Source organism: Cnephaeus nilssonii, assembly GCF_951640355.1.
Source record: "Cnephaeus nilssonii genome assembly, chromosome: 15".
Taxonomy (NCBI): Eukaryota; Metazoa; Chordata; class Mammalia; order Chiroptera; family Vespertilionidae; genus Cnephaeus; species Cnephaeus nilssonii.
The window spans coordinates 56,882,935-56,909,153 of NC_137086.1; the positions used below are offsets into that span (position 1 = coordinate 56,882,935).

General features: G+C 40.9%; 1 protein-coding gene across 3 annotated transcripts in view; it reads right to left on the minus strand.

The window, feature by feature from the left end:
• Nucleotides 1-740: 740 nt before the first annotated feature.
• Nucleotides 741-26,219, minus strand: part of TMEM87B (transmembrane protein 87B) — a 42,730-nt gene continuing 17,251 nt past the window's right edge. The window contains exons 7-20 of one of the 3 annotated variants that reach the window (XM_079792044.1): nt 25,901-25,962; nt 25,495-25,678; nt 22,775-22,874; nt 19,959-20,052; nt 18,223-18,296; nt 12,776-12,882; nt 12,634-12,692; nt 11,003-11,106; nt 9,154-9,227; nt 8,167-8,240; nt 5,544-5,596; nt 4,696-4,726; nt 3,485-3,583; nt 741-2,876 (exon numbers count right to left, since the gene is read on the minus strand). In XM_079792044.1, the coding sequence (XP_079648170.1) occupies nt 3,524-3,583; nt 4,696-4,726; nt 5,544-5,596; nt 8,167-8,240; nt 9,154-9,227; nt 11,003-11,106; nt 12,634-12,692; nt 12,776-12,882; nt 18,223-18,296; nt 19,959-20,052; nt 22,775-22,874; nt 25,495-25,678; nt 25,901-25,962 (1,076 nt within the window). In that variant the 3' untranslated portion in view covers nt 741-2,876; nt 3,485-3,523. Of the gene's footprint in view, nt 3,584-4,695; nt 4,727-5,543; nt 5,597-8,166; nt 8,241-9,153; nt 9,228-11,002; nt 11,107-12,633; nt 12,693-12,775; nt 12,883-14,540; nt 14,615-18,222; nt 18,297-19,958; nt 20,053-22,774; nt 22,875-25,494; nt 25,679-25,900; nt 25,963-26,219 lie in introns of all 3 variants that reach the window. The other 2 variants (XM_079792043.1, XM_079792042.1) reach the window with 2 other exon arrangements.

Below are 26,219 nucleotides of genomic sequence, written 5' to 3' on the forward strand. Positions count from 1 at the left end.
TCCATGTTTGCTAATTAGCTGTGTGGATGAAACAGGAGCCACATACTAAACCTGACAAGCTCAGGGGAGGCCTGCATGGCAGCCTTACAAACGCAGAGACCTAAAGTGACCACAGAGGATGGTCGGACATTAAAACTTTCTAACTAAAAGCTGCTCATGGCAGGGAGTCATGACAAAAGTCAATGTTTACCGTAACGGAGCCTGTCTGTTTTCTTTTTCTTTTTTTGCATCTATGATAAACATACCTGGTAATATACCTTTGAAATGTCAAAGTAATTTCTTTTTTTCTGGAAGCACAACCACACCAGAGCAGAGACCACAAATCCCCTCACTGTTGTTATCAGGTTATCCTATATCCACCTATGTAAAAGTATGTGTCTATCATTTCACTTTTTATTCAACCTCAGAGATTTCCCTGCTTTGCTTTCTCCCGCCTCCCTAATCTATCACCAGTGGATTTCATGTAACCCTCTTATGCCTCCTCCTTTGATTACAAAGTATAAAATAAGTAGTAAAACTGCCATTTTCCAGAGCATTTTCTCAATCTGTTGAGATTTTGTTTCCCAACAACTATCATCTGTTTGGCTCAAATAAACTCATACAAATCCTTACAGGATTGGATGCTTTTTACATTGACAGCTGTACCTCCTCTTTTAAAAATTTTATGTCCTGCCATCAAATAGTGTAAATTTATACAATCTAGCACTAATAGATATTATCAAGAATCAATCATCCAAAACTTCAGAAAGCAATTTATTAAAAGTCAGAACAAATATTAAGGCACAAAATATATCCTTTTTTTCAAACAAAAATCTTTGAAATAGTTTTGTCCTACATTCAAAGCAACTTTTTCCAAATTATACAATAATTTAACCATTTAAAATAGAAAAATATAACTTCTTAAGCCCCTAACCTTTCTCCCCAAATACGCTTTCCTAGTTCTAAGGAAGCTTTTTAGTGTATAGTGAGTTCCTGTGTTATATGTACATTTCCTTAAAAGTCTCATTTGTCACTTATATACATCTGATATGCTGAGGACTTTAATTATCAGTATAAGGCCTGGTGTTTCGTACTGCTTATTGCATGCTGTTGATCATGCAAAGACACAAGTACCAAAGCCAGTGACTTATAAACTAGCACATCTCGACTTTAGACCATTCATGTGCAGCCTAGCACAGCAGACGCAAACCCCTTTTCAGAAAAGGATATAAAAATCACCTTGTATGTACATTTTTTACACTTCAGTCTCAATATTCTAGTAGTGCAAACATAATGTACCATATTACAGGGGGCAAGTCGATATTCTCTATAGGACATGAAAGATTTAAAAAATTATTCTTTACAGGAAATGTATGGAAACATTATCTCTCAGCCTTAGAAATTCACGTACTCATCTATTTTTTCTCATTTTTGAAATAAATTAACTATCTTTTAAAGCAAATCACGAAAATTCCCTTTTAATTTTACACAGCATATAAATCTAGCATGAATTGCAAATGTTTTCTAAGCATTTTGCGTAGAAAAACGTAAAAGTGGACTCTGGTCCTCAGGTCCCTTCATTAACAGGAAGGCCCATCTTGATGGCATCCTAAGAAATTAATCAGACCTGGATGGCCAGTTTCTGGAACCTTCATGCAGAAGCAGGATGACAGCTGCATGGTGGCCATGGGTGTCACTTCTCCCCAGGTCCTCTGTCTGAGCTACTCAGCCCTAGGGCGCCCCCACCTGTTCACATGAGGGGGTTCAGTAGGCCCGCCACAGGAATCCTCTATTCAGAACACAAGGTATCAACCGAGGACACAATGATCACTGGCAGCGACAGGCACAGTGCATGCCTTTGAAAAAACAGTACTTCTGACAGGCCATCAGGAGGGAACCTACTTTCTCTGGGTGATGAGGAAAGCCTGCATTTCAGCCTCAGGCTAAGCCATCCAGGGTCCAACATTTATTTTTCCAGCTGCAGAACACAGGGTTTTTATAAACACTTATTGAGGTTACGTCAGAGGCAGTTTCCGGTCTCACACTGGCCATTGTTCCCACTCCCACCCCACTAGCTGGCAGCTCCTGCTGGCTGGACGCCCAGGATTCTGCATTCAGAATTCAGCTACAGCTGTATGATTTGGGAGTGAACCTGTCTCGAAATCTGCGCAGTGGCATTAGGTAAAAATTTTAGGAAGAGGACAGTGGTCACCTCTGGGTCTGAAACAACTTGGGGTAAGGGTGAACTACACCCTCAGGAAGGACATCAATGCTGGGAAATGTACAACACTGCTTGATATTCACGACTGAAAATAAAATTGAAAGTATCTTTTAAGAGACATTACTACTGGAAATAAATCTTTTTTACTAGCCCCTGTGAAATGGGTAAATGAGAAGTAAATTCCAAAGAAAAAAGTTTGTTTTGTGGCTTCACAATGAGGTAAAAAAGAAAGATTCTATTTAAGTGTTTGTACTGTAATGCTTCTCAATCAAAATCTCTGGGATCATTCTTCACTCACAAGAAAGACATGTATGACTCTAGCTTTAATTCCTACTCTAAATGTCCACTAGAGCTTTGATCATGAAAGCAGCAAATATTCACATTTCCATCAGACAACTTTCAACTGCCTTTCAAATTTAGAATGTTCTGCATTAGAAAAATTTCAAGTTACACATAATAAAATAATGTATAAAACATGGTTGAAGGTTAAGACATTAATTACAAGACTAACAGTGATGTACTGTACCGTTAGTACTATGCAAGATTACATACAAGATAAGGTTCTAGTTTCCTCCACGGTCGCCCAGCTGGTCGGGAGGACATGCTCTGAGGGAGCCACTAGCCAGGTGTCCACCTCCTGCCCAGCAGGTTCAGCAGCAGCACATGCACGTACAGCCTGAGTGAGGGGACAGTGGGAGAGCAAATCTTTGGAAGTGACCCTCAAGACCACTCTCTCCATGCACTTGTGTCCACTGAGCTGAGAGAGTGAAGACGTCCAGGATTTGATGTGCACAGTGATGACAAACAGGGCTTGTGCAAATGTGTGCACCCTAGCCAAATAAATATCCGATGTTCCAGCGTTAACCACGTTCTTATTAGCAAGTCACTTCAGTATAAAAGTCAAAGGAAATTACTATGGCATCTAGTGCCTATAAACCCAAAAGATGGAGGCAGTGTTTGACCACGCTTTATTTGCCTCAAAGGTCAGTGGAAGAATAGTAGGAGTGTTTAAGTAAAAAAAATGCTTAAATCTGGAACTGCCATATTTTCCAGAAAAAAGAGACAACCCAATCCACACGTCTGCCACCCATCAGCTTAGGGCTTTGGGGCATATGTTTTATCAAAATATTTTTCTTAGATTATTTCCAATTAGGGCAATTTAATGGACATTAAACTGACATTCAAGAGCCAGCTTAAAAAGGGTACAGAACCCATCCACCCACTGAATTTTTAATTTGAATACATAGATTTCCAAGATAACACCATAAAAACGTGTTGTGTGACCTCTTTTAGTCCTGGGAGTCCTCCACTGTTAAATAGGTTTCACATTATCTTTTCTGAAGAGAACATTTTTTCTGCCATTTCAGATCTGGTCATAATTTCCTGAAAAGGAAAATAAATAAATAAAAGATTTTCATCAAAATGTTGATACTTCTTCCAGTACCTAACAAAATTCTCTAATCTTTCAACAGTCATGGTTTTTGTGGAGAACTGAGTATATTCCACAATATACAAAGAAATATTAGGTATAGAAAATAAAACCACATAACCCATACTCCCTAGTACGTCTAGTCAGTTACCCACTGAGAAGTACAGGGAACGTTAACATTCCACTAGCTAGAACACATCCTGAGAGAATCACCAGGGAGAGGCAGGAACAGTTCATCTAGGGATTCCCCTATCTTTACCAATTAACATACTTTTGAATTAGAAATCATGATTTATCAAATGAATACTATAAATGCTCTTTTAAGAATAATACCATGGTAGAGTTATAAATCCTGAAGTTTGACCGTTTTGCATCTGGGTACAAGTACACTGCAGCCTTTCTAAACTCCCCATCCCACAACAGAGTCACCAACCAGGCTGATGGCAAAGTACTGGCCCTGCCTCTCAGTGAACAGAACAGACTGCAGGGTCCCTCGTTCTTCAGCCACCATGCAAGTTACTCCTCAGCACCACTGACCGCCCTCAACTCTTCACATAAGCTCACGTCCTCATCCCTCCTCTCATTCTTACACTTCACACTCCTGCCTGACTTGGGCTACCTTCCAAGGTCCAGATGATCCATAACAAATCCCACGCCCCGCCCCGCCCCGCCAAAAAAAAACTTTCCTAAATCTGCATCCTTTATTCAAATTTCCTTAGTAAATGAAAATCAGTCAGAAACTTGATTTAACACCCCAACACAGTATCTTCAAGTATGAGATTAATTTAGACAAACTGCCATCTTTTAAACTCTATCTATACACAAGATGTAGAAAATCAAAGACTTAAAATCTCATAAAATAATTCTTCCCTTCCTTTACACCAACAAGCATTTATCTTGCTCCTGCTTTCAATGAGGATCCAGTTTCTTTAAACTTTACCCACAAATCAATGCATTATCTTTCAGCTTGCTCACTCTGCGATCATTTTTAAAAGTAACTTTCAACTGAAATGCATTTCTACTTTGTGAAAATAATAGCCCAAGGAAGTCAGCGAAAATTCTTTACCTCATCTGAATCTACCAATACTGGAAGAGCTCTGAAAAAAAAAAGGGAAAATGTTATTAAAAGGCCAGTGTCTCTAAGAAAGCTGAATATGAGCACACTACGCTCCACCAATTTTTCTCCGGGATGGACAGAGCCACAGAGACGAAGACCCGGGCTCACCACTGCGGAAATGGCTCTGGAGTTCTAGTGTCAAACAGAATACTGATAAAGAAGACCAGGAATAGTTCAAAGTTCCTATTTTTCCTATGCTCACGTTTTTCCTCCAGGAGCTTCCTCACCATACATGGTCATGTGGTTATATGTGGTTTACATGTTCGAACTTCTCCATAATAAAAAAGTTAAGCCCTAACCGGTTTGTCTCAGTGGGTAGAGCGTCGGCCTGTGGACTGAAAGGTCCCAGGTTCAATTCCGATCAAGGGCATGTACCTTGGTTGCGGGCACATCCCCAGTAGGGGGTGTGCAGGAGGCAGCTGATCGATGTTTCTCTCTCATTGATGTTTCTAACTATCTCTCTCTCCCTTCCTCTCTATAAAAAATCAATAAAATATATTTAAAAAAAAGTTAAAACAAAATGATTCTGATCCTATAAACTTAGATATGAAAAGGCTGGAATAGGTAATAAGGCACAAGTATTAAAATAGTTGTACAGTGAAAAAGGGAGGAGAAAGAGAGAGCAAGGCAAGGCTGTGTTTTCTTTGCAATTGAATGTGAAGTAAACCAATAATTCACTAGTGAAGGGGGCTATAAAAACACAGAGGTGTGAGGTCTGAAAAGCACATGACAAAGTATGAACTCATCCCTTTACACTCGGGCCAAAATATAGATTCAAGCTCCAACAGGATACTTACACGTCTGTGAATGAAGAGGGAATATTTTCTTCCACCCACTTCAAATCTTCATCCTGGAGAAATAAACATTTACCTATTCATTCTTGCTTAATATTACTTGAAAACAGAATTTTTAAACAGAGTGTATATAAAATTTAAGCATTTAAATTAAAATGCATGACGTTCTTTTAATTTGTACAAATTCTAAGATGTTGGCACTAATGCCACAAAAAATTATGCCAGTATTTTCTTAAACAGGCAAAGCAAAATCTGGATTTTTAATTTTTATATTCTTGGTTTTTGTTAGCTGTGCAGTTATTTTTCATCAAAAAACCCCAAAAACACATAAAAATACAAAGAATGGATTTATACAATAGAAAATAGAAAAATATTGATTTGTATTGATTTCTTTACTCTGAGCATTTATTATGCCTCCTAATTTGTTCAAGTTTTTATATTATGAGTTTTTGTTTTTTCAAAAGAAAAAAGAGGATGGTACAAATATTCTAACTTTACAAAAGTCAAATCACTTATATTTATGCTCTCCTCTCTATAGATAAGAAAATGAAAGCAGGTCATTTAGACTAATTTTTTTTTTAAACAGAAACTTGCTTATAGTTACCTCACTAAGAGAGAGAGAGAAAAAAAAGGTATAATGAATATTTAGGTTTATAATGTAAAATAAATCAAAATGTTTCTTTGTGATCTACCTGGATACATTAAATATTCTGGTTCTAGTATTAATAACAACTTGCTTACCTAGAGAGAGACAAAGCAACTGAGCCAGTATTAATAGGAACCCCATTTCTCTGAGTCTCAAATAGAAATAAGTCAATGAGAGATCAGGCCCCGGCTTCTGATCAAGAACTGAATACATTTAATTTACAGAAATGAAAAGGCTTTCCATTGATGTGTTTGCAAACACTGAGCTTTAAAATAAACTGAGATATATTCCTAAAACAAGAGGAAAATACCTTAACATATTGAAAGTTTAAAAACTGTAACACTAGAGAATTAAAACTGTTGTAATTTCTTGAGATTTATTTAAATTACCATAAAACTACTCAAAGAATACATTATAATTATTAATTACCAAAAATGAAACTTAGAGAATTTACTAAATCCAGCAAATAAAATTGTTCTGACAGGTCATCTATCCTGTCAGAACTTAGGTGCATATATGAATTTTTACACTGTATTAATCTAACATTTTTAATTGTAAGAAAGCCATATAAAACTGTTAATAGACCTGCCCAGGTGGCTCGGTTGGTTGGAGCATTGTCCCATGCACCAAAAGGTTGTAGGTTGGGTTTCCAGTCAGGGCACATCCTAGGTTGCGGGTTCGATCCCCAGGAGGGGCATGTATGGGAGGCAACTGACCAATGTTTCTCATATCAATGCTTCTCTTTCTCTCCCCCGCTTCCTCTCTAAAATCAGTAAAAACACTATTTGGCATAAAGCCTCTTTTGTTTGAGCTGGTTTGAACTTACGTATATAAGTTGCCACTCACCAGCCTGTTGTTAGCTCCCGTATGGCTCCTATGTTGGGGGCTGCGTTGTGGGGAAGATGTATTACTGACCAGCCAGTGCTGGCTATTTTTGCTGGGATGGCTCCTGTGTTTGCTACTGCATTAGCAATGACTGCTTTACTGGACTGCTTTGTCTAATGGCTCATTAGTGGCAATGGCTAGTTGGGCTACAATAAAGACTCTTATATACTCACGAAAATAAAATAAATAAATAAAATCAATAAAAACATACCCTTAGGTGAGAATAAAAAGCAAACAAAAACGGTATGATAGGCATTTCGATTTTGCTTAATTACTTTCATAATTATCACTTTTCTGCATAAATCATATACATATAATACTTTAAAACTAATCTCTGCCTTATATTTTGTCGTTTTGTTCAAGCTTCCACCGTTTTTAAAAAAATGCTAATTTTTTAACTGAATAGGTTATATAGTAAAAGTCCCTTCCCAACAGATAACAAATGTTACCAAAATGTCTTCAAAATCTCTTTCAAATGCTGAGAAACTAACACAAGCTTTTACTCGCACAAAGCTTTTCCACCTTTATGGGCAGGGGAATCACCTATGGATTCCAGCTAGAGAGCAGATTCTGATTCGGCAGCTCTGGGGTATCTGAGAGTCTGCATTGCTAACAAGTTCCCAGGTGATGCTCCTGCTATTGTTGGTTGGAGAACAGCACGGAAGCAGCAGGATCTACAGCAGTTATGGTTATAGGCTTAACCAATATTGCTGCTACTTGCTAACATTTATTTTCATACAAAAAACATTAGTAAAAAATGTTCTCTTGCCCTGGACGGTGGTTAGAGCCGTGGTTAGAGCATTGGCCTGTGGACCAAAGGGTCACAGTTTCAATTCCTGGTCAAGGATATGTATCTGGGTTGTGGGTTCACTTCCTGGCCTGGTCGGGAGGCAGCTGGTTGATGTGTCTCTCACACATCAATGTTTCTCTCTCTTGCTCTCTCCCCCTACTCTTCCCTCCTACTCTCTAAAAAAAAATCAGTGGAAAAATAACCTTAGGTGAGTATTAAAAAAATAAATGTTCTTCTGGTGGTCAATTAAAGTGACAATTTCTTAAGTATTAAAGACTGAACTATTAAACATGTATGTTACTCACAAAATTATCAGAAGTCGGTGGTTTAGCTGTTCCATTGGAAACCGTTTTTGAGGTCCTTAATTTTATTCCTTCAGCTATAATGAGAAATGTTATAGAGACAAGTATATAAAATTATAAAATATTTTCCTTTATAGCCTCATATTTAATAATTCATCAAGAAATAATACTATATATTTTTAAAAAATTAATAGTATTATCTATTTGGTTGTGCTTCCCTTTTCTCCTCTCTCCTTCTCCTTCTCCTTTTTCTAAGTTTTCATCTCTTCTGAAATTTCCTTGTCTTCACCAAACTATTCATGTAGATTCTTTAATACATTTGTAATAATTACTTTTAAAATCTTTCTTGCTAACTGTAATATCTATGCCACCTCCTGATCTCTACTGACTGATTGTTCCATTAACTATGGGTCACAGTTTCCAGTTTCATCCATGTCTAGTAATTTATCATTGCATACTGGACACTGACAATGTATCATACAGACTCTGGGTTCTCTCATCTTCCTCTGGGAAGAGTTGCGTTGTATTCTATTCAAATTATTGATTAGAGTATTATGGTAAAATTAATAAAGTGCTATGTAGAAACTAAATAGAAAGATGAAATTAGCACTAAAACCATAATCAGAAATGCTTTGGACATGACTGGGAAATTACAGATGTGCCCAATTTTAAAGAGCAAGAAGAGGTGACTCAAAGAAATTGAGTAATCACCAGCAAGATGAATATATACCAAATCATTTTTGTGAAAAGCAGTATACCTACCTCACTAGAGCAAATCAGTAACAAAGCTCAAACTACATTAATCATCTTGAAAATTTCATTACTGATTCCTCTTTTCTGAGTATCTAGCATAATAGAAGTTTCTACAGATAGTTTTAAAAATATTTTATAAGAAAAAAAATGTATCTGACCTTACATCACAGGTAAAGATACAATACTTTTTATTAAAATATATACAATTATCACTCAGTAAGAAAACATCTCACTCACTTAAATTTTCAGATGTTACCATGAATTCTTCAACTTCATCATCAGAATCATCAATTAAGGGCATGAAGGCATACCTGTGTCAAAACAACAAGATGTTTAAGACTGTTCAATTTTCAGCTTTTAACTAAAAGAGTCATTACACATAAAAACATCTACAATGTTTTAAGTTTCACATAAGTTAAAGTAAAAATTTAATTATTTTTACTCTCAAATTAGGAAGGTTTTTATTGTGAAGAAATTGTGGCCCTGAGCCCCCAGACCCGCTGGTGAGAGCAGAAATGAGAGAGCTCTGTCTGGAGAGCAGTTCTGCAACGTGTCATGTTCAGGGAGGGGACTCTTGTCCATGTCAGCTCTCCCTCCCTGCTCACACCGTTTAATTCATGCCCCGACAAAAGAGAAATTGCTAATCTGACTGGTGAAAATAAAACACACGAGTGAGCCACATTTACTAGGTCTAACAGCATTCAGAAAACATTGCTGATAATAATGGCAAAAACCCTAAAAACAAATGTTTAATATTCAGGGACTGCTTCTATAAATTATGCTGCATTCATAATGTGGAAGGCCATATAGCCATTAAAAGTAACATGGCAGAATGGCAGATCCACACCAGATAATGTGGATACGTTTTTGTTTGTTTGTTTGTTTTTTAAAGTATTACATATGTCTCCTTTTTCTCCTATTGACCCCTCCCTGACCACTCCTACCCCCAGGAGAAGCTCCATCGCCCGTGTCCATGTCCATTGGTTATGCTAATATGCACGAATACAAGTCCTTTGGTTGATCTTTTACATTCCCGCCCTCCCCTGCCTTCCCTCTAAGGTTTGACAGTCCATTGGGTGCTTCTGCCTCTGGATCCATTTTTGTTCATCAGTTTATGTTGTTTATCATATCCCACATATGAGTGAGATCATGTGATATTTATTTTTTTCTGACTGGCTTATTTCACTTAGCATAATGCTCTCCAGGTCCATCCATGCTATTGCAAATGGTAAAAGTTCCTTCTTTTTTGTAGCAGCGTAGTATTCCATTGTGTAGATGTACCAGTTTTTAATCCACTCATCTGCTGATGGGCACTTAGGCTGTTTCCAAATCTTAGCTATTGTAAATTGTGCTGCTATGAACATAGGGGTGCATATGTCCTTTCTGATTGGTGTTTCTGATTTCTTGGGATATATTCCTAGAAGTGGGATCATTGGGTCAAATGGGAGTTCCATTTTTTGAGGAAACTCCATACTGTTTTAATGTGGATATGTTTTAACAAGAAGGTGCAGAATAGTGTATACATGTAAATATGTATTACTGTTATTGTGTAATTTTAAAAAGAGAGACTCCCTCCCCCTGCTCCCGCACACTGGTACCTACTTTTACACTTTTCCTCACAGTGCTTTTCTTGGGGAAGAGGAATGAGGTGGAAGAGGTGGGGCTTCCCAAAACATATTGTCTAAAGCACAACGTTTGAACTTAGCATTCAAGTCTTCACCTTTCTCCAGTGTACGCAGCATGAACCAAACTGCATGCCTTGATGACCTCCAAAGCATACCTGGTTTCCCCACTACCCAGAAATGTACCCTCCTTTCCAGCTCAGTCCTTCACTGCCTGCTCCTTTCCTTATGATGAAACATGAATCCTGCCTTTTGGAGTCTTCCTCACCTGCCTCCATCTGCCCCTGGACTCACTTGACATGCCTCTGATTTCACTGTCTTGCATCTGTGATGTGTGTCTCCCCACCTGACCGTATACTCCTGACAAGCATGGACTACTCTCCCATAGTCTCTATAGACACGTTAACATGGTAGCAGGTTATCAACAAATGCTTGCCAAACCTGGCTATTCCTCTGTTAGGTACCTTTGATTATTTGCTGATGGTCTCCACAAAAACATTATTACCATAAGGATAAGTGAAAAAAGGAAGCTCCAAAACGCTTCATCAACCCAGATTTCCATCCAATCCTAAAATAAGAACAATTCAAACATAAAAAGTTAATTTTCTAATAAACTTAAACATATAGATTTTCGATTCAAATAGTGTGCAATGACAAGTCCTAATGAAAGCTTTCCAACCAGTTAACGCTTCCAAATAAATAAGTACACATTTTTTTAAGAAAACATAAACTAAGAAATGCTATTTTACAGAATCAACATTAATGCTTACTTTAGCCTTACAGCCAATCAGATGAATAAAACCCTAACATAAATTATATTTTATCGTGTCATAAAAAGAATTAGTTTAAAGGCACTTCAGAAGTCATTTTAATGTATTTTCTTTAAGAGAACAGATATGAGGCAGGTTAACTGCAGAATTAGAATCAAGCTGACAATGGGTGCAGTAGTCCCCTCTTATCCACGGTTTTACTTTCCATGGTTTCATTACCTATGGTCAACTGCAGTCCTAAAATATTAAATGGCAAAGTCCAGAAATAAATAATTCAAAAGAAATTTAGAGAGAGAACATATTCACATAACTTTTATTACCGTATACTGTTATAATTGTTCTATTTTATTTTTGTTAATCTCTTACTGTGCCTAATTTATAAGCTTTATCACAGGTATACATGTATAGGGAAAAAACATAAAAAACATAGTACACTATATATATAGGGTTTAGTACTATCCACAGTTTCAGTCCATTTGGGTCTTGGAATATATCCCCCTGAAGTAAGGGGGGGGGGGGGGCACTGTATTTTTGACAGTAGAATTTCTGATGTAAAAATCTCAATGCAGTATTTCTGCCAATAGATTGTTCTGCTTTTAATGAGACAGGAGATTTTATCATGTTGTTTGAAATGTTTCTAAAGGGCTGTTGTTTAACATTATAAATATTCCCTTCCATAAAATTTTAGGGTTAACAGAAAGATTTAGAAAACAAAGGTGAGGAAAGGAGAGAAAAGAAATTCCAGAAAGTCAGTCTCTTATCTCATTAACTCATCCCTAAGGCAACGTAAGTACAGGACTGTCAGAGGGCTGCTTGTAACTGTTCATACAGAACTAGAGACAAGGTCCTAATCAAGACGCCCCCAAAAGAGGGCCTTTTAGGGTTTCAGTCTAAGAAACATATCTTGCAACTCAAGAACTCATGGCAAGCATCTCCTGAGTGTTCATAATGGATGTAGAAACATTTCAAACTTTAGAAACATGTCAGACTTAAGGTTTACAATCCCATTAGATATGGAACAGCCCAAGTTCATGGTGTGCAGGAAAAAAAGAATTTCCTGTTACCTTAAATTATATATGAGAGAATTATCTTTCAAAAATCTATGAAAGGAAGTTGAGAAAAGGGCATAACTAGAAAAGCAGATTTAGGAGAAACTTTCTCAGATTCATTGGAGGAGGCCTAAGTTTTTATAATTCTATATCAAATAATTCAAGGTAAACAGAAAATCTCTCCTGCAATTACCTCGATTTACAGACTAAATTCTTCAAAAGTACACAAAACAAAATAGTATAATTAAAAACAAAATCTATTTAGATTGTACTTACTGATCGACATTTTGCAAATCTAAATGTCATAGTTGTCCACACCATAAATACGACAGAAGCTGAAACACACCAAAAAAAGTCAGCTTTGAAGGAAATGTGATCCTGAAATAATCTGCTATAATTAGAAAAGTTCATTACTTACCCAGCACAGCAAAGATCAAAGTATTTGTAAAGTGCCTGTATAAAGAAAATTTCACCATGTTCTTTCTTAGCCTCAGAGTCTTCATAGTTTGTGCCGAACTTATAAAAATGTGAAAAAGTTAAGGAAAAACATTTTAAAATAAACTAAAATCAAAATAAGAATCTTTTACATTTCCAAAACTGGTACTGCTGAATATAGTTCCATTAACTTAAAGGTAATAGAAACACAGAAAACGTAATTTTAGCTGGTGCTGTATAATCATGATACTGATTTATCGCAGATTTTGCTTTAAAATCCGCTTCTGAATGAACCTGGAGGAAAACACACAAGCAAGAAGCCCCACGACGTCCTCCTTACTGCTGAGTCCCAACCCACAGGCCAGAGCAGCACAGGACCTGCCAGCCCCTCAGGCAGGCGCTCTTCAGGTCCCACTGGGATTTCCCACTTGGCTTGTGCTTTTCTCTTTCTCTCTAGTTGATTCTCTGACTGTAATTAAGAAATCGGATCATCTAGCAGCTCTATTTTATCAATTAAAAATGGAAATATGTCAAATAAAACAAATCTGGACTTATGTAAGGACAGACTTCTTTCCAAAGACGATTGCAGAAGAATGAATGTTCAACTGTAAGATCTTTAGAAGTCCCAACGGTCACACAGGAGAGGGCTCTGCTCTTCCAGGGAGGAGGAAACAGGACTAGAGAGCTCAGGTGTGGGGAAGTGGGTGGTATGATGGGACAGTCCATCAGGGAACGACTTTCCTGGGGTCTGCAGATTTCCAGGAGGGGCTTTTCCAGAGGCCTTGGGGGACGAAAGCTCAGGAACCTGGGGGAAGGTGACAGCTCAGTGTGGTCCACATCGGTCAGCCAGTACATAGGTCTGAGTATGGTCTTGTCACAGGTAAGCCCGGGGGCGTGGGAATCTCATCTAAGTCCTACAGGAGAAGGGGGTTCTCTGTAGTAGCCTTTTCTCAGAAGGTGGAAGGGCGGGGCTTTCCTCACGGCAGCGGTTCACCAGGAGCTCAGGCTCCTGTGAAGTTCACACTCTCAGGTGTGAAGTATAGAAAGGCCTCTGCACAGGCTCCTCAGCAGCGAGGCTGAGATGCAGCCAGAGTCAGGCTGTACGTGGGAGCTGTGCCTCTGGAGCACAGCACCAGCTGTTCAAGAACCACACAAGGAAATTACAGAGCTGAGCAAAAGAATGCAAGAGGAAAATTTTCCATTTATGCCTATTTTAAATTCCAAATACTCACTAATCAAAAACTTCTTTTTAAAAGCAGCTAAAACTACCAAAACTGCTTTTCTAGATGAGCAAAAAGTTGCAAAAGATCAATGTCTAAAATCACACAATCCAAACAATTAAGCTACTCTCAGAATTTATAAAAATGCAAATGTGCTGTATTCCTTAACCAGTTAACTGCCACGATACTTTGAATTTAATTTAAAAAGTTCCACCGCTTGCATCTATCGACGCTTATGGCGTACAAATGGTTAAACGTTATCAAGACAAATACTTTTTAGAAATTCTTGACTAAAACCAATTTTCTATGTCAAAGATCTGGTGTCATTTAATAACTCAAAAGTGCTGCTTAAAAGCCAAGGAACAAAAAGATCAAAGGCAAACTCAGAACTGCCTAAGTCTGCACTTACCAAAACACTGCTAATGGAGGGAAGCATAACCATTTCTCACATTAGAGCCAAGTGTTAGGAAAGCGGACGGTGCACCATCCCGGAGGAGCATCCACAGGACCCGCTGCGCAGGAAAGGATATCCACCAGCACAAGCCAGAGTCAAGAAGAGACAGAGGGAGGCTGGCCAGAAGCACAAGATCAGAGTCATTGGCCTGCAGCAAAACAGCAAAAAAATAAAACGAGCAGAAAAAACAGGAGGGGGATTCATGAGAAAGCCTGTGGCTTTGAATTTTTTAGACTATTTCTGCTATTACTTTAGAGTTAGATTTGTACAGGATTAGCAGCAATGAATTCACCAAAAGCAAAGGAAGCAAGGGTCCTTATGCAAGCAGGCAGCCCTGCTTCTTTGCTCGTCATTTGTATCAGATGGGAAACCCACTCTCTTTTTGTACAGAGAAAGCAGACCTTCAGTAATAAAAATTATCACAGACCTAGCCAGTCTGGCTCAGTGGCTAGAGCGTTGGCCTGCGGACTGAAGGGTCCCGGGTTCGATTCCGGGCAAGGGCACCTATCTCAGAGGCAGGCTCCTTCCAGGTCAGGGCTCGTGCAGGAAGCAACCAATCGATGTGTTTCTCTCACATTGATATTTCTCTCTGTCTTTCCCTCTCTCTTCCACTCTCTCTAAAAATCAATGGACTAATATCCTCAGGTGAGGATTAAAAAAAAAAGAAAATCACCAAACAGCAACCTGAAAGAAAGCACCTTCTTTTAGGTAAATTTCCTTCTTTCACCATGAAACATGAATTTCTTCATGACTTTTAACTCACTTTTTATTGAAAATAATATTAACATTATGCCTTACTAATCTTTCACCTTGTTTTCCTTATTTTCCCGCCCCAATTCGGCTCCTTCTGTGATGGAACAACCCAAAGCCAATGCTGTCCATAAAGGCGAGAAATTACCCTCATTCAAATCCAGATGGAATTAGAGCCTTCAGAGCTGCAGTCCTGCCTCTCCCCCTTCCAGGGGTGCGCACGCTGCCCGCCCTTTCCTAGGCCAGGTGAGCGGCCCCTGGAGTCCTGCCTCACCCCCTTCCAGGAATGTCCACACCGACTGCCCCTCTCCTAGGGCAGGTGAGCTTCCTGCAGTAATGCACCTGCCAGAACAGGACCTGCAGCCCTAGCGTCACATGCAGAACTGAGGAATGTACTTTATCTTTTAAACAACCAAATGTCTTCAAATGTGTTTTAATATGAAAATTCCTAGTAAGATGTTTATACAACTCTCTGAGGAGATCAGACTTATTTAACTAGAATTTTATTCAATAAACTTGGATTCTAAACTAGTAGCTCTAGACAGAAGTAGAATATGATTTTCAATCAAGTTTCGTCAGAAACAACTCTTCAAATCTCAAGTACTATTTCTTAACTGGACACCCTTAGACACTAGAGCAGTGGTCGGCAAACTCATTAGTCAACAGAGCCAAATATCAACAGTACAATGATTGAAATTTCTTTTGAGAACCAAAAACCAACTTCTGCGCATGGGCCACGAAGTTTCAATTGCACTGAACGTGCGTGCCCGCACGTGGTATTTTGTGGAAGAGCCACACTCAAGGGGCCAAAGAGCCGCATGTGGCTCGCGAGCCACGGTTTGCCGACCACTGCACTAGGGGATCCATGAATATAACTTGGAAGGACTGTAAATGCCCCACTGCAGGCAACCCGCCTGTGTGGGTGGGGCGCACACCTCTACCTGTGCAGAGGCTCCAGGCCTCATTACACTGATCCCAGGACCCAAGCAAGACTGAGGACCTCGGCTTTAGAGAATAAGGCTAATAAAGTTAACGTTTTGTTTTCTTATAACTTGGAAGCAAACTGAGAATTCACAAAGAACAGGCAGACCTGGCCTAGAAGAACCCCCACGAGGGGCTGGGAAAGCCTCCGTGCACATGTCAGGCCCAGCTGCCCCCCTGGAGAAGGGACCTGGGCAGAGGCAAGCCCTCCACCTTCCCCTGAGAGACAAAGATGAGAAAATGAAAAGAAATACAAGGAAGACAAAAGAACCTTTCATGTTAAAAGCTAAAATACAAGTATCAAAGACAATGGGAGCAAAAAAAACTTGGTAAAAATGAAACTGATCTATAGAAGAGTTTCAGAGAGAACATAAATGCGAAAGGAAGAAATGGCAACACGGCCCCAGCCACCCAAACAAGACTCATGGGAAAGCAGTGTTCTGGTCCTGCAGATCCCTGCCTTCTGCTCTGACCAGGCCATAGCTCCTCCAGAATTCCTCCATTTCCGTGAGTACACGTGCAAGGCCCCACCAGACAGGAAACACATGGGGGATACCCAGACTCCAATGAGTCCTGAATCAGGGAGGGGGGTCCTCAAGGATCAACTCACACTGCCCTCAAACTTCTGCAGCACTACGTCTTCTGCCCGCCACCTTCACCAAACCTGCTCTCCTGCTGTCCCATTGCAACCTCTGCATGATGGAAGCCACTGTGCCTTGGGAATCCCTCTCTGCTCCTCTGGCCACTGTAGACCACCCCTGTAACCGAAGCTCTCCAAGTCTCCACTCCCTATCAGCTCCTGGCTCTCCCACCTCCCTTTACCTGGTACTCCTCCTGCGCACAATCCGCCCGCCAGGCCCCCGGGTTCCTCTCCTCTCGCTGTTCTATGTGTTCTCCTTGGGCCACTACCACGTTGCAACCTTCTCTCGAACAAAGGTGATTTCCAACCTTCACCACCAGTTCTGACCCCTCTTGCAAACCCAGGCTGAGATTTCCAACTCTCTTTCTCATACTTATTCCCCAGCAGCTCACACCTCATCCATGTGGCCCCTCCCCCAAGGCACCACCTTGAGAATGGCAACACTGCCCCAGCTACCCAAACGAGACCCGTGGGACTTCCTTCTCTGGAGCCTTCTCCTCTTCTGCCACCATTTCTAGCAACTCTATCATGTGGAGTTTTTCTTTATTTCCTCTGCCCTATTTCTAACCCTCACCACTGACGACGATGTAAAATTTTAAGGAAATATAACAAATGACTTCTTACTAGACTTCCTGTCTCTAGTCTCTCATTTTCCAAGTCATCTTTTTAGGTCATCCTTGAGTTCTTTCTAACACACATTTCATGTTTTTCCCCTGTGCAGCTTCGATTCCCTCTTCTTTCTACCTTCAGAAGGAACTCTCATTGCTTGAGCAGGTCATTCTACCCTTCCCTCTGCCCCACCTTCCATGGCTCCCACACTGTTCCCCACAGGTAGCTACTCTGGGATACTCTGCCACTGTCCATACATTTCATGCTTCCAACTATATGTTCCCCTAAATTCTTCCCAGAATGCCTCTTCCCTGATTCTTAATTCTCTTCCTTCTAAACCTATTTGTCCTCCCAGTCTCAATTTAAACATCATCATCTCTATAAAGTCTTTCCTGCTTTCAAGTTAGAATTACCTTCTCTCATTCTTCTGTTTGCATGACACCTCCCTAAAATGGCAAAGACTATTGCTATATTCCTCATAGTTATTTTTGTCTCTTCTACCTGACCGTGGATTCCTTAAGCACAGAGACAATACCTTTTTCTTCCAGGCCTCCTCAGTATGGGGTACACAGTAAGTACTTAAGTTTGCTGAACTAAATAGAAAAAAACAAAGATATTCCTTTTTGGAGAGTTGTTACTCTTTCACCTTCAATTAAATTCCTGTGTTGAGGTAACAATAATGTAAAACTATATTTCTTTCTATTATTAATAATACAAATTAAAGTAATATGATTTTAATGCTATAATAAACTATTTAGAAGGACATAGTAAAGGATATGAACCATACAAAAATGGAGTCGATAACTGCTAAAATAATTTCATCAAAAGGAACAGCTAAATGATTAGAACCCTGAAAGATAAAATGGGGAAAAAACTGAAAGTAAAAGTTTCATTATATTACAGGAATTATCTGATGAAAAAAAAAAATTCAGCTTACAGCATCACTTTATAAAGGCCACATAAAAGATTTTTACTTCCCAACAGAACTGTCTTTAAGCACATGAAGATGATCTGTTTTGTCACCAACTTGTTTGAGGACAAGGTCCAACTAAACTATGGAATGGCAAATAGCAGGTACGTGTCCCCAGCCCCACCAGGGCAACTGTGTTAACCACCCCTCTCCACACCAAACCTACAGCCACAGATACTAGGGAAACGGACCCTTCTCTTTCCTACTGAATGCAAATGATGTGGAGAAAGTAAAATAAGGAAAAGGAACTGAGTGGAAGGGAAATACAAACCACTGATTAGCCACTTACTCTAATCAATAGCTGACAGAGAAGTGTATGCAAATCACATATCTACAATGTTGACTATGTAAAATTTCAAGGAAATATAACATATATACTGTATCTACATTGGAATATCTTTTTTCCCCTATAGAGATTTAGTTTCCCGTAAGTGATATGTAAATGCAGAGTTCTTCATTGTTATATAAAGGTAAAATAAATACCCCTTTTAAGAATCAAAGATGAAAACAGCAGGGATATCTAACACAGAATGCAGACTACCAAGACAACAGGAAGAAGAATGAGGCTTAACATTATGGGACAGGTGTCCTGTTTTAAGGGTCAGAGCAAACATGTAACTTGAACTCAGACAATATACGAATAAACCGTTCTGTGCAGTAACCTGATTTATACATCTAAGCCAACACACTGAGGCAAAAATTACAAGGCTCTTTAAATCAGGTACAAAATAACTTTCTTAATCACTCAGTTGTCAGTTATATTAAGAAAAACTGAGAGCTAAAAATGTAATGTTCATCACAGACATAACTATTCTGACTTCTCTCGAGAGGAAAGCATTGCTGCCGCATCACCAGCCATTCCTTGAACACTACCTGCTCCTGTCTCTTCAAAGAGTGGGCTCTGCTGAATCCCCCAAATAGCGCATCTACAGAGTCAGAGAAAACTTACCACCAAATGGGACTTAACAGTGAGATATACAGTATAGTCTCCATGCATAAGGGCTACAACCAACTTTCTCCTGACTTGATACATGTGTAAGCCAAGGTGTAAGGAAGAAATGAACGTGTACAGACTGAACAATAGAGACAAACGTTCTTTAAAGGAGTAACTATGAACGTCTTTGAGATGCAGCCAGTCGCACATCATTTTAGGAAGAGCTCTGCCTTGCCTTTTACTTTCAGGAAGTATTAACAAGGAAAATATTCCAGAGAAAATAAAGCTCAAATTGGGCCTTTTTCATAAATTACCTAACTTTGAAAATTCAGCCCTAGCTGGTTTGGCTCAGTTGGCTTGCGGACTTAAGGGTCCTGGGTTTGATTCTGGTTAAGGACACATGCCTGGTTTGCAGGCTTAATCCCCAATGGAGGGCGTGCAGGAGGCAGCTGATAAATGATTCTCTCTCATCATTAATGTTTCTTTCTCTCTCTCCCTCTCCCTTCCTCTCTGAAATCATAAAAGGTATATTTAAAAAAAATTCATCTGGGGAGATAGAAAGTCATAGCAAAAACAAAAGGGGTGGTAGTGAATTATGCAGTTTTTACCCCAACAACTCTCATCACGCCTTCGACTGCTGCAAAGATGAAGTAGAGAAGCCCCAGTCCGATCACCCGGTGCATGACTGTCCCTAAGCGAGGCCTGGAACAAGGAGGAGAAAACGGAAAAAAGGCAAAAAAATAAACAAACCATTGGTAAGTTGGATGCATCTGAGAACAGTCACTGCCCCCATTTCAATACCAGAGAAGTGCCCACCTAATCAGGTCAGTCTTACTCCACCCCCAGGTGCTTTGTTGTAGGAAACACCACATCCCCTGGGAACAAGGCAGCAACAGGCTCAGAAAACAGGCCTCCTTCTCTGGCACTGGAAGCAACAGAGGGTTTTGCTGCCGAGATGGCAGCATATGATGCACATTATCACCCAGCCCAGGTATGATGTCACACAGAAGAGCAGATGGAAGAAACCCGGGAAGCTGAAGGGCAACTCCTGAGTGTCACTGGCAGAAATCGTAACTCTTTTACTGACTCAGTTTACATTAATGGGAAACTGTTCAGGGATATGCTCTGATAGAGATAATCTGCTGATTTATGGCTTGGGCAGAGAAAAAGCAGGGTATTCAGAGATCAAATTCTCTCAATACCCGAAACCAGAATGCTAAGACATTAGTTTTTATTCTTTCAATGCAAAAGAACTAAAATAACAGTCTGAGCCTTTCAAAATACAAGTGAATTAGGAAAATGCAAAGATGGTGATTTCTGCAATTAATAATGTGGAAATAGAACTGAAATTTCATGACATTTGCAAGTCAGAATTTATTAGCTCAACACACCCTCTTCTCAGAGTTAGAAGAAAAAAAGTGGTTTTGAAAAAATATTTAAATTTGTCTTTTTAAAACAATTATCTAAGTAAAAATTAACCTAGCATCCAGAGCTCATACATAAGACTAGCTATCTAATTTAGGTCCTCTGAGTTCTGACTCATAATAGCCAGCTAACTGGAATGCTTCAACAGCCGGAGTGTTAGGCCTCACTCCGTGAGAGCTGACACAACAGGCTGACAATGAAGGAATGCGCTCACCAAGGGCTATGCCCATACACACAGCTCTGCCTCCTGTTCCCTGGAAGCAACACACTCCACACCGAGGCATCTGATGTTCATAACGAGAACAAGGTACCTGAGATGCAACCAGAGGATTTTGTGCTCTGTATGCTGTATCAAGCCCCCAGCCTCAAAGCAAAGCATCTGAGAAGGAATCTCTATAAAAGCCCAATGAAAAGAAGCTCTCCTGGCTAAAACCTCTCTAAGTATACCGATCCTGAGCTCACACACATGCACGTACGCATTCAGTGCTATTTACTGAATGACCTGTGCCAGGGGTGGCACTGGGGCCTCAGGGTACACAGGACAAAAAACAGGCAAAACTCCTACTCCACTCCTGTCAGGGGAGACAACAATGCTAATGCATGCATCGAGTGGTCTTGTATAGAGGGTGGGGCTCTCACGGAGGTGGGTGCGGCATTAGGAATCCTGGCAGGGCTGTCTTCCTGGGGAGACGACAGAGGAATAGATACTGAGGGAACAGAGGGGGCACACCATGCCTGGGTCTGGGAAAGAGGCCCTCCATTGCAAGGAAGTGTGTCTTATTTAAGGAACAGCAACAGCAAGACAGCCAGAGGACTGAGCAACGTTCAAAAGGGAGAAGGCAGGAGAGGGGGGCAGCCATCAGAAAAGCCACAGGAGGAATTTGGGTTTTATTGAGGAAAATGAGCAGAAAATACTAGTAATGAGTCCTGAGTTACATTTTAAAAGGACTGCCTTAGCTAGAGCTGTCTGAATAAACTGATAGGAGACCATGGCAGAGGCAGGGAAACCAGGAAAAGGGCCCAAGGGGTTTGCAAGATGTCAGTGCCCTGCAGGATCAGGAATGTACAGCTGAAGGGTAGGTGGCATGTGACAGGGGAGGGCCAGCGGAAGGTGAGGGCCAAAGGCCCAAGGCCGCACCAGGATCAAAGAGTGACTGGAGCTGACACATCAGACAAAGTGAACAGGAGAGAGGCAGTGAGAGCTGAAGAGTGGATTGTTTAAAACTGTGATGATGATGAGGGTACAGGTGCATAGAGTCATAAAATCTTGAATCCCAGCAGAGGTGAGGTGAAGGGCAAGACAGCAGAGGTGATGAGGTGAGGAGATCAGGTTACTTAACGCACAGGGAATTCTGGTGGAGACAGGGAGCAAGGGCTCAGCAAGTTAAGGGAGAGGAGAACCTGGACAGTGACAGGGGCCACAGCAAGAAGATGGGGTAGGTGGTCCAGCCTGAAGGCCTGAGCTCCAGGTCAGGGGGTTTTAGGGAAGAGGGAAGGATGGTCTGAAGATGATAAAGTGGAGAAGCTCTTTCACATTCAGGCCCCTAGACTCACAGGGATGAGAGGAAAGACCTGCTTGAGAGGATTGGGAAGAAGCCACTGCTGAGGGGTCAGGATTTCAATCAGAAATCTTGCTGACTTGGTGGTGACCCTTCTCTTAAGATGACCAAAATACAGTCAAAAAAGCGTAACTATGCTGTTTAGAAAATAGAAAATGGATTGCACTTCAAGGACTATTTAAATTTTTCCATATCCTTAAAGTTGATTATTCTCTGAACTATAAAAAAAAAAGCTACTGGAATTCCAACTCGGGACCTAGATTTTGAGACCATATCAAATAATTAGTGCGCGGCCATTCCTGAGGAACGCGTTCTCGCAGAGACTTCCCTACGGGGTTTGTGTAATGACACTGAGAGGTGTCCAGCCTCGCAGGGTCACAGTGGGGGTGGCTGGTCGCAGGACTACAGAAGCCATGACTTTCCAGCACAGCAGGACTTACTTCACGATGCCGTATCCCAAGCTCATGATGATCACCAGGAGGCGGGCCAGTGTCCTCTTGAACGCAGATATCAACTCCGCAAATATCAGCAAACCTTGGGCTGAGGAGAAGAAATCAGCTCACTCTGTGTACATCTGGAGGCTGCCACCAACTCTAAACATGTAGCACATATAGTGACATCTGACCTCAGGTGGATTAGCCATTGGATCTCCAAGTTCTAACTCAACTGATGTTGGAAACCTCAGTGAAGGGGATTCACAACCTGCTGAAGAATTCACTCCTTATCCATCAGCTCTGCTGGGCACAGCTCTCTTGTACCAGCGAGAAATCTGTGTACCTGAACTTCCCTCCACGGCCAATCTCCCCCTTTGTCTCCTACAGTCTTTTCTCAGGATGTCTTCATCTTTATTCATGTGTGGCTACAACAATAACAGAGATACCATGGTCCCTGCCTCGAGGAGCCTGTACTCTGGTTAGGACAAGTCAACAGATGAAACCCAGCCTGGTAAGTGACAGATGCAACACAGTCTCTCCTGGATTGTGAGGAAAGCCAAGCTAATCCACTCGTTGGGAGGTGCATGTGAGTTCAGATAAGTTTCTCAGCAGAAGTGACATCTAAATCAGGATCTGAAGGTGCAGCAAAGTAAACTATCTGGGAGAGAGTCAGGAGAAGCAAAAGAATGGCACATCCAAAGGCAGAGACAAGAAAAAAAGCTAAATGTGCTCTGAGAAGTGAAATTCAGCATGTCTGCAGCAGAGCATAAGTAAGGAGGGTGCCAAGGAAATAGGCCGGGACAGGAAAGAGCAGTCACCAGCCGTAGGCCATGTTCTGAGTCTCAACCTGAAGCTAAGGGCAGGGCGTAATCAATAGTAAACCAGTGAGTAAAAAAGGAACCAGTAAACTATAGCCCTGGGCCATATCTGCCCCTAGGCCTGTTTTTATAAATAAAGTTTTATTGGAACACAGCCACGCTCACTTGTTTGTGGCTGCTTTCATGTAACAAGGGTTGAGCAGCTGCAACAGAGACTGTATGGCCTGCAAAGCCTAAAATAGTTACTATACGGCATAAATAGTTTGGTGACCCTTGAAATAAAATGGGTAGCTTTATTTTACTTTATAAGTACAGGATTGCTGTACTTGATGGCTTAAAACTGGAGTGCAGGTGAGGAAATGCTTGGGGCTATTCCAGAAGTCCAGGAAAGAATGCTGGCAGTGCAGATGGAGAGAATAGAAAGTATTCAGAAACGAGGTGTGAATCCACCTCATTCTTCTTTCAGCTCCTTTCTCCACCTTGTCCACAAGAAATCACAAGAGACCTGTCAAGTACCTTGAAGAGGTAAAGATATACGCAGTTTACTACGTTTTCCCACGACCAATCTAGAAGCACAACGGAAAAAAGTCCACCTGATATGACCCATTCTTAATGTTAAAACCCACCTTGGGTCTTAACAATCACTGCTCCCACCCCTTTAAAGTCTCTTCTTCCAGGATCAATGTGAGCAAGACAGCGTCAGTAACAGAATTCCCATCCGGGAAACCACACATCAGCCCCTGCCCGGCCTCCTGGCACTCTCCTCTCCACAGGACTCAACACTGACAGCAGTATGGGGTCTGTCTCCCAAGCCCTGCTGGTGTCATCCCAGTCAGAGGGCTTGAGGACAGCAGATGGGGCGCAGGCTCTGGCTGCCCTTGCCGAAGTCCACTCCACCCTGACCCTCACAGATAAGAGATGACCACCTGCCTCCTCCAACATTCAGGAACACTTCAATCCCAGCCATCAGCAGCAGCCCCATCCTTCCTTCCTTATTTAGTTCGAGACACAAAAATGCCACTAAACTCCTTGTGGAGTAACAGCGCCTCTCACGTGCCTCTCTGGATGCTGTCCTTTATTTATTCTTTTGTACAAGTCTTTTTAAACTTTTTATTTGGGGAAATGACAAACATTCCCTAGCACAGAGAGACAGTAAATGAAACCGCATGTACTATCTATCACTCAGTTTGAGTAATTATCAGCATTATGCCAAATTTATCTGTATTCCAACTGTTTTTTTCTCTCCTAGAGGATTTTAAATAAATACTCGTAGCAGACACAAGCACGCCTCAGAAGCATGCCCCTGAGCGTGGTCAGCCCTTCTGAGCTCTCTCCCTTCCAAGGCTCGGCGACTGAATGAACTGTTCCTTAACTTCTCTGGCTTCTTGACATCTACCTTCTAGAAGTCTGGGCATACACTGTGGATGCCCAAGCACACGCCCCCGCTGCTTTGCACATAAACTTCACATTGATTTCTGCCTGAGAGGAGGCGGGACAATGCAAGAAGGCTGCAGGCACCACTGATTTTATTCCCCGGGGGCAAATATTCTTTTTTTTTTTTTTTTGAGGAGAAAGAAGTAAGGGGTGGGAGGGAAACAAAGAAATATGATACAAAACTGGCAGCACCCAAAGCTCCCCAGCCAGACACTGTGTGGTTTTAATCCAGTCAAGGTGGCTGGCCATAAGGGAATGAGATTTTCTTCTCCCCGGGAGGAAAGGGAGGGAAAGTCAACAAGAAGAAAAATAAAAAATGAAGACGACACACATGCTGGCCCAGATCAGAGTTACACTCCTGGTCTCTCCACAGCCTCCCTCCTCTTCACCTACAACGTGGCTGTTCCCAAAGCTGGGCTCAGACACAGAGGCCCTGTAGATAGTACTGTGTTTTCAGGGAAAGTCACAACTTACTTGATAGCCCAGTGCTGTTGATGTTTTGGTATTCAGCATAAAAAACTGCTTTTTCAAGCATTCCCAGGAATATGACAGCTGCAATCCAGAACTGAATTCTTAATATATCTTTCCAATAACAAGCAGACCACATCAGCCAGAGCAAGCCACATAAAATGTAGACAATGCACATCACCATGTAAAACTGTAGGGAGAGAAGCAACTGTAATCACCTAAGCCTTACTATCATTTGAAATTCAGTACTTCTCATTCAACTATCAAGCCTTTATTTTTCCAGTCACTCTGGACATAGAGAGCATGTCAGGGCACTACTAAGGGATTAGCAATCACTGAGGTCTTTGAATTTTTAATTTTCCAATTAGGATACAAGATTCTTTTTTTTTTTTAAATAGTGAAACATACTCACAATCATGAGAGGCCAATCTGATGCAGAGAGATATCCTTTCGGCCCCATCATAGAAAGAGAAACTGGTGAAAGTGAGGGTGGGGATAAAGAAAGTAAACAGTTAAATTAACAGTTTTCTCTTAAGTTTTAAATGTAAGCTCATTCCCCAGAAGACTCCAAAAATACAAAGCAAGCTGACAGATGCTGAATTTTTACCTAGCACACACAGACACTGGACAGTTGCTGGTTACATAATGTGACCTTATGAAGAAACCTTCACTAGTCACACTCGGTTGTAAAACCTGGGCCAAATCTCACCTCATGCAGAGAGCAGAGTTGC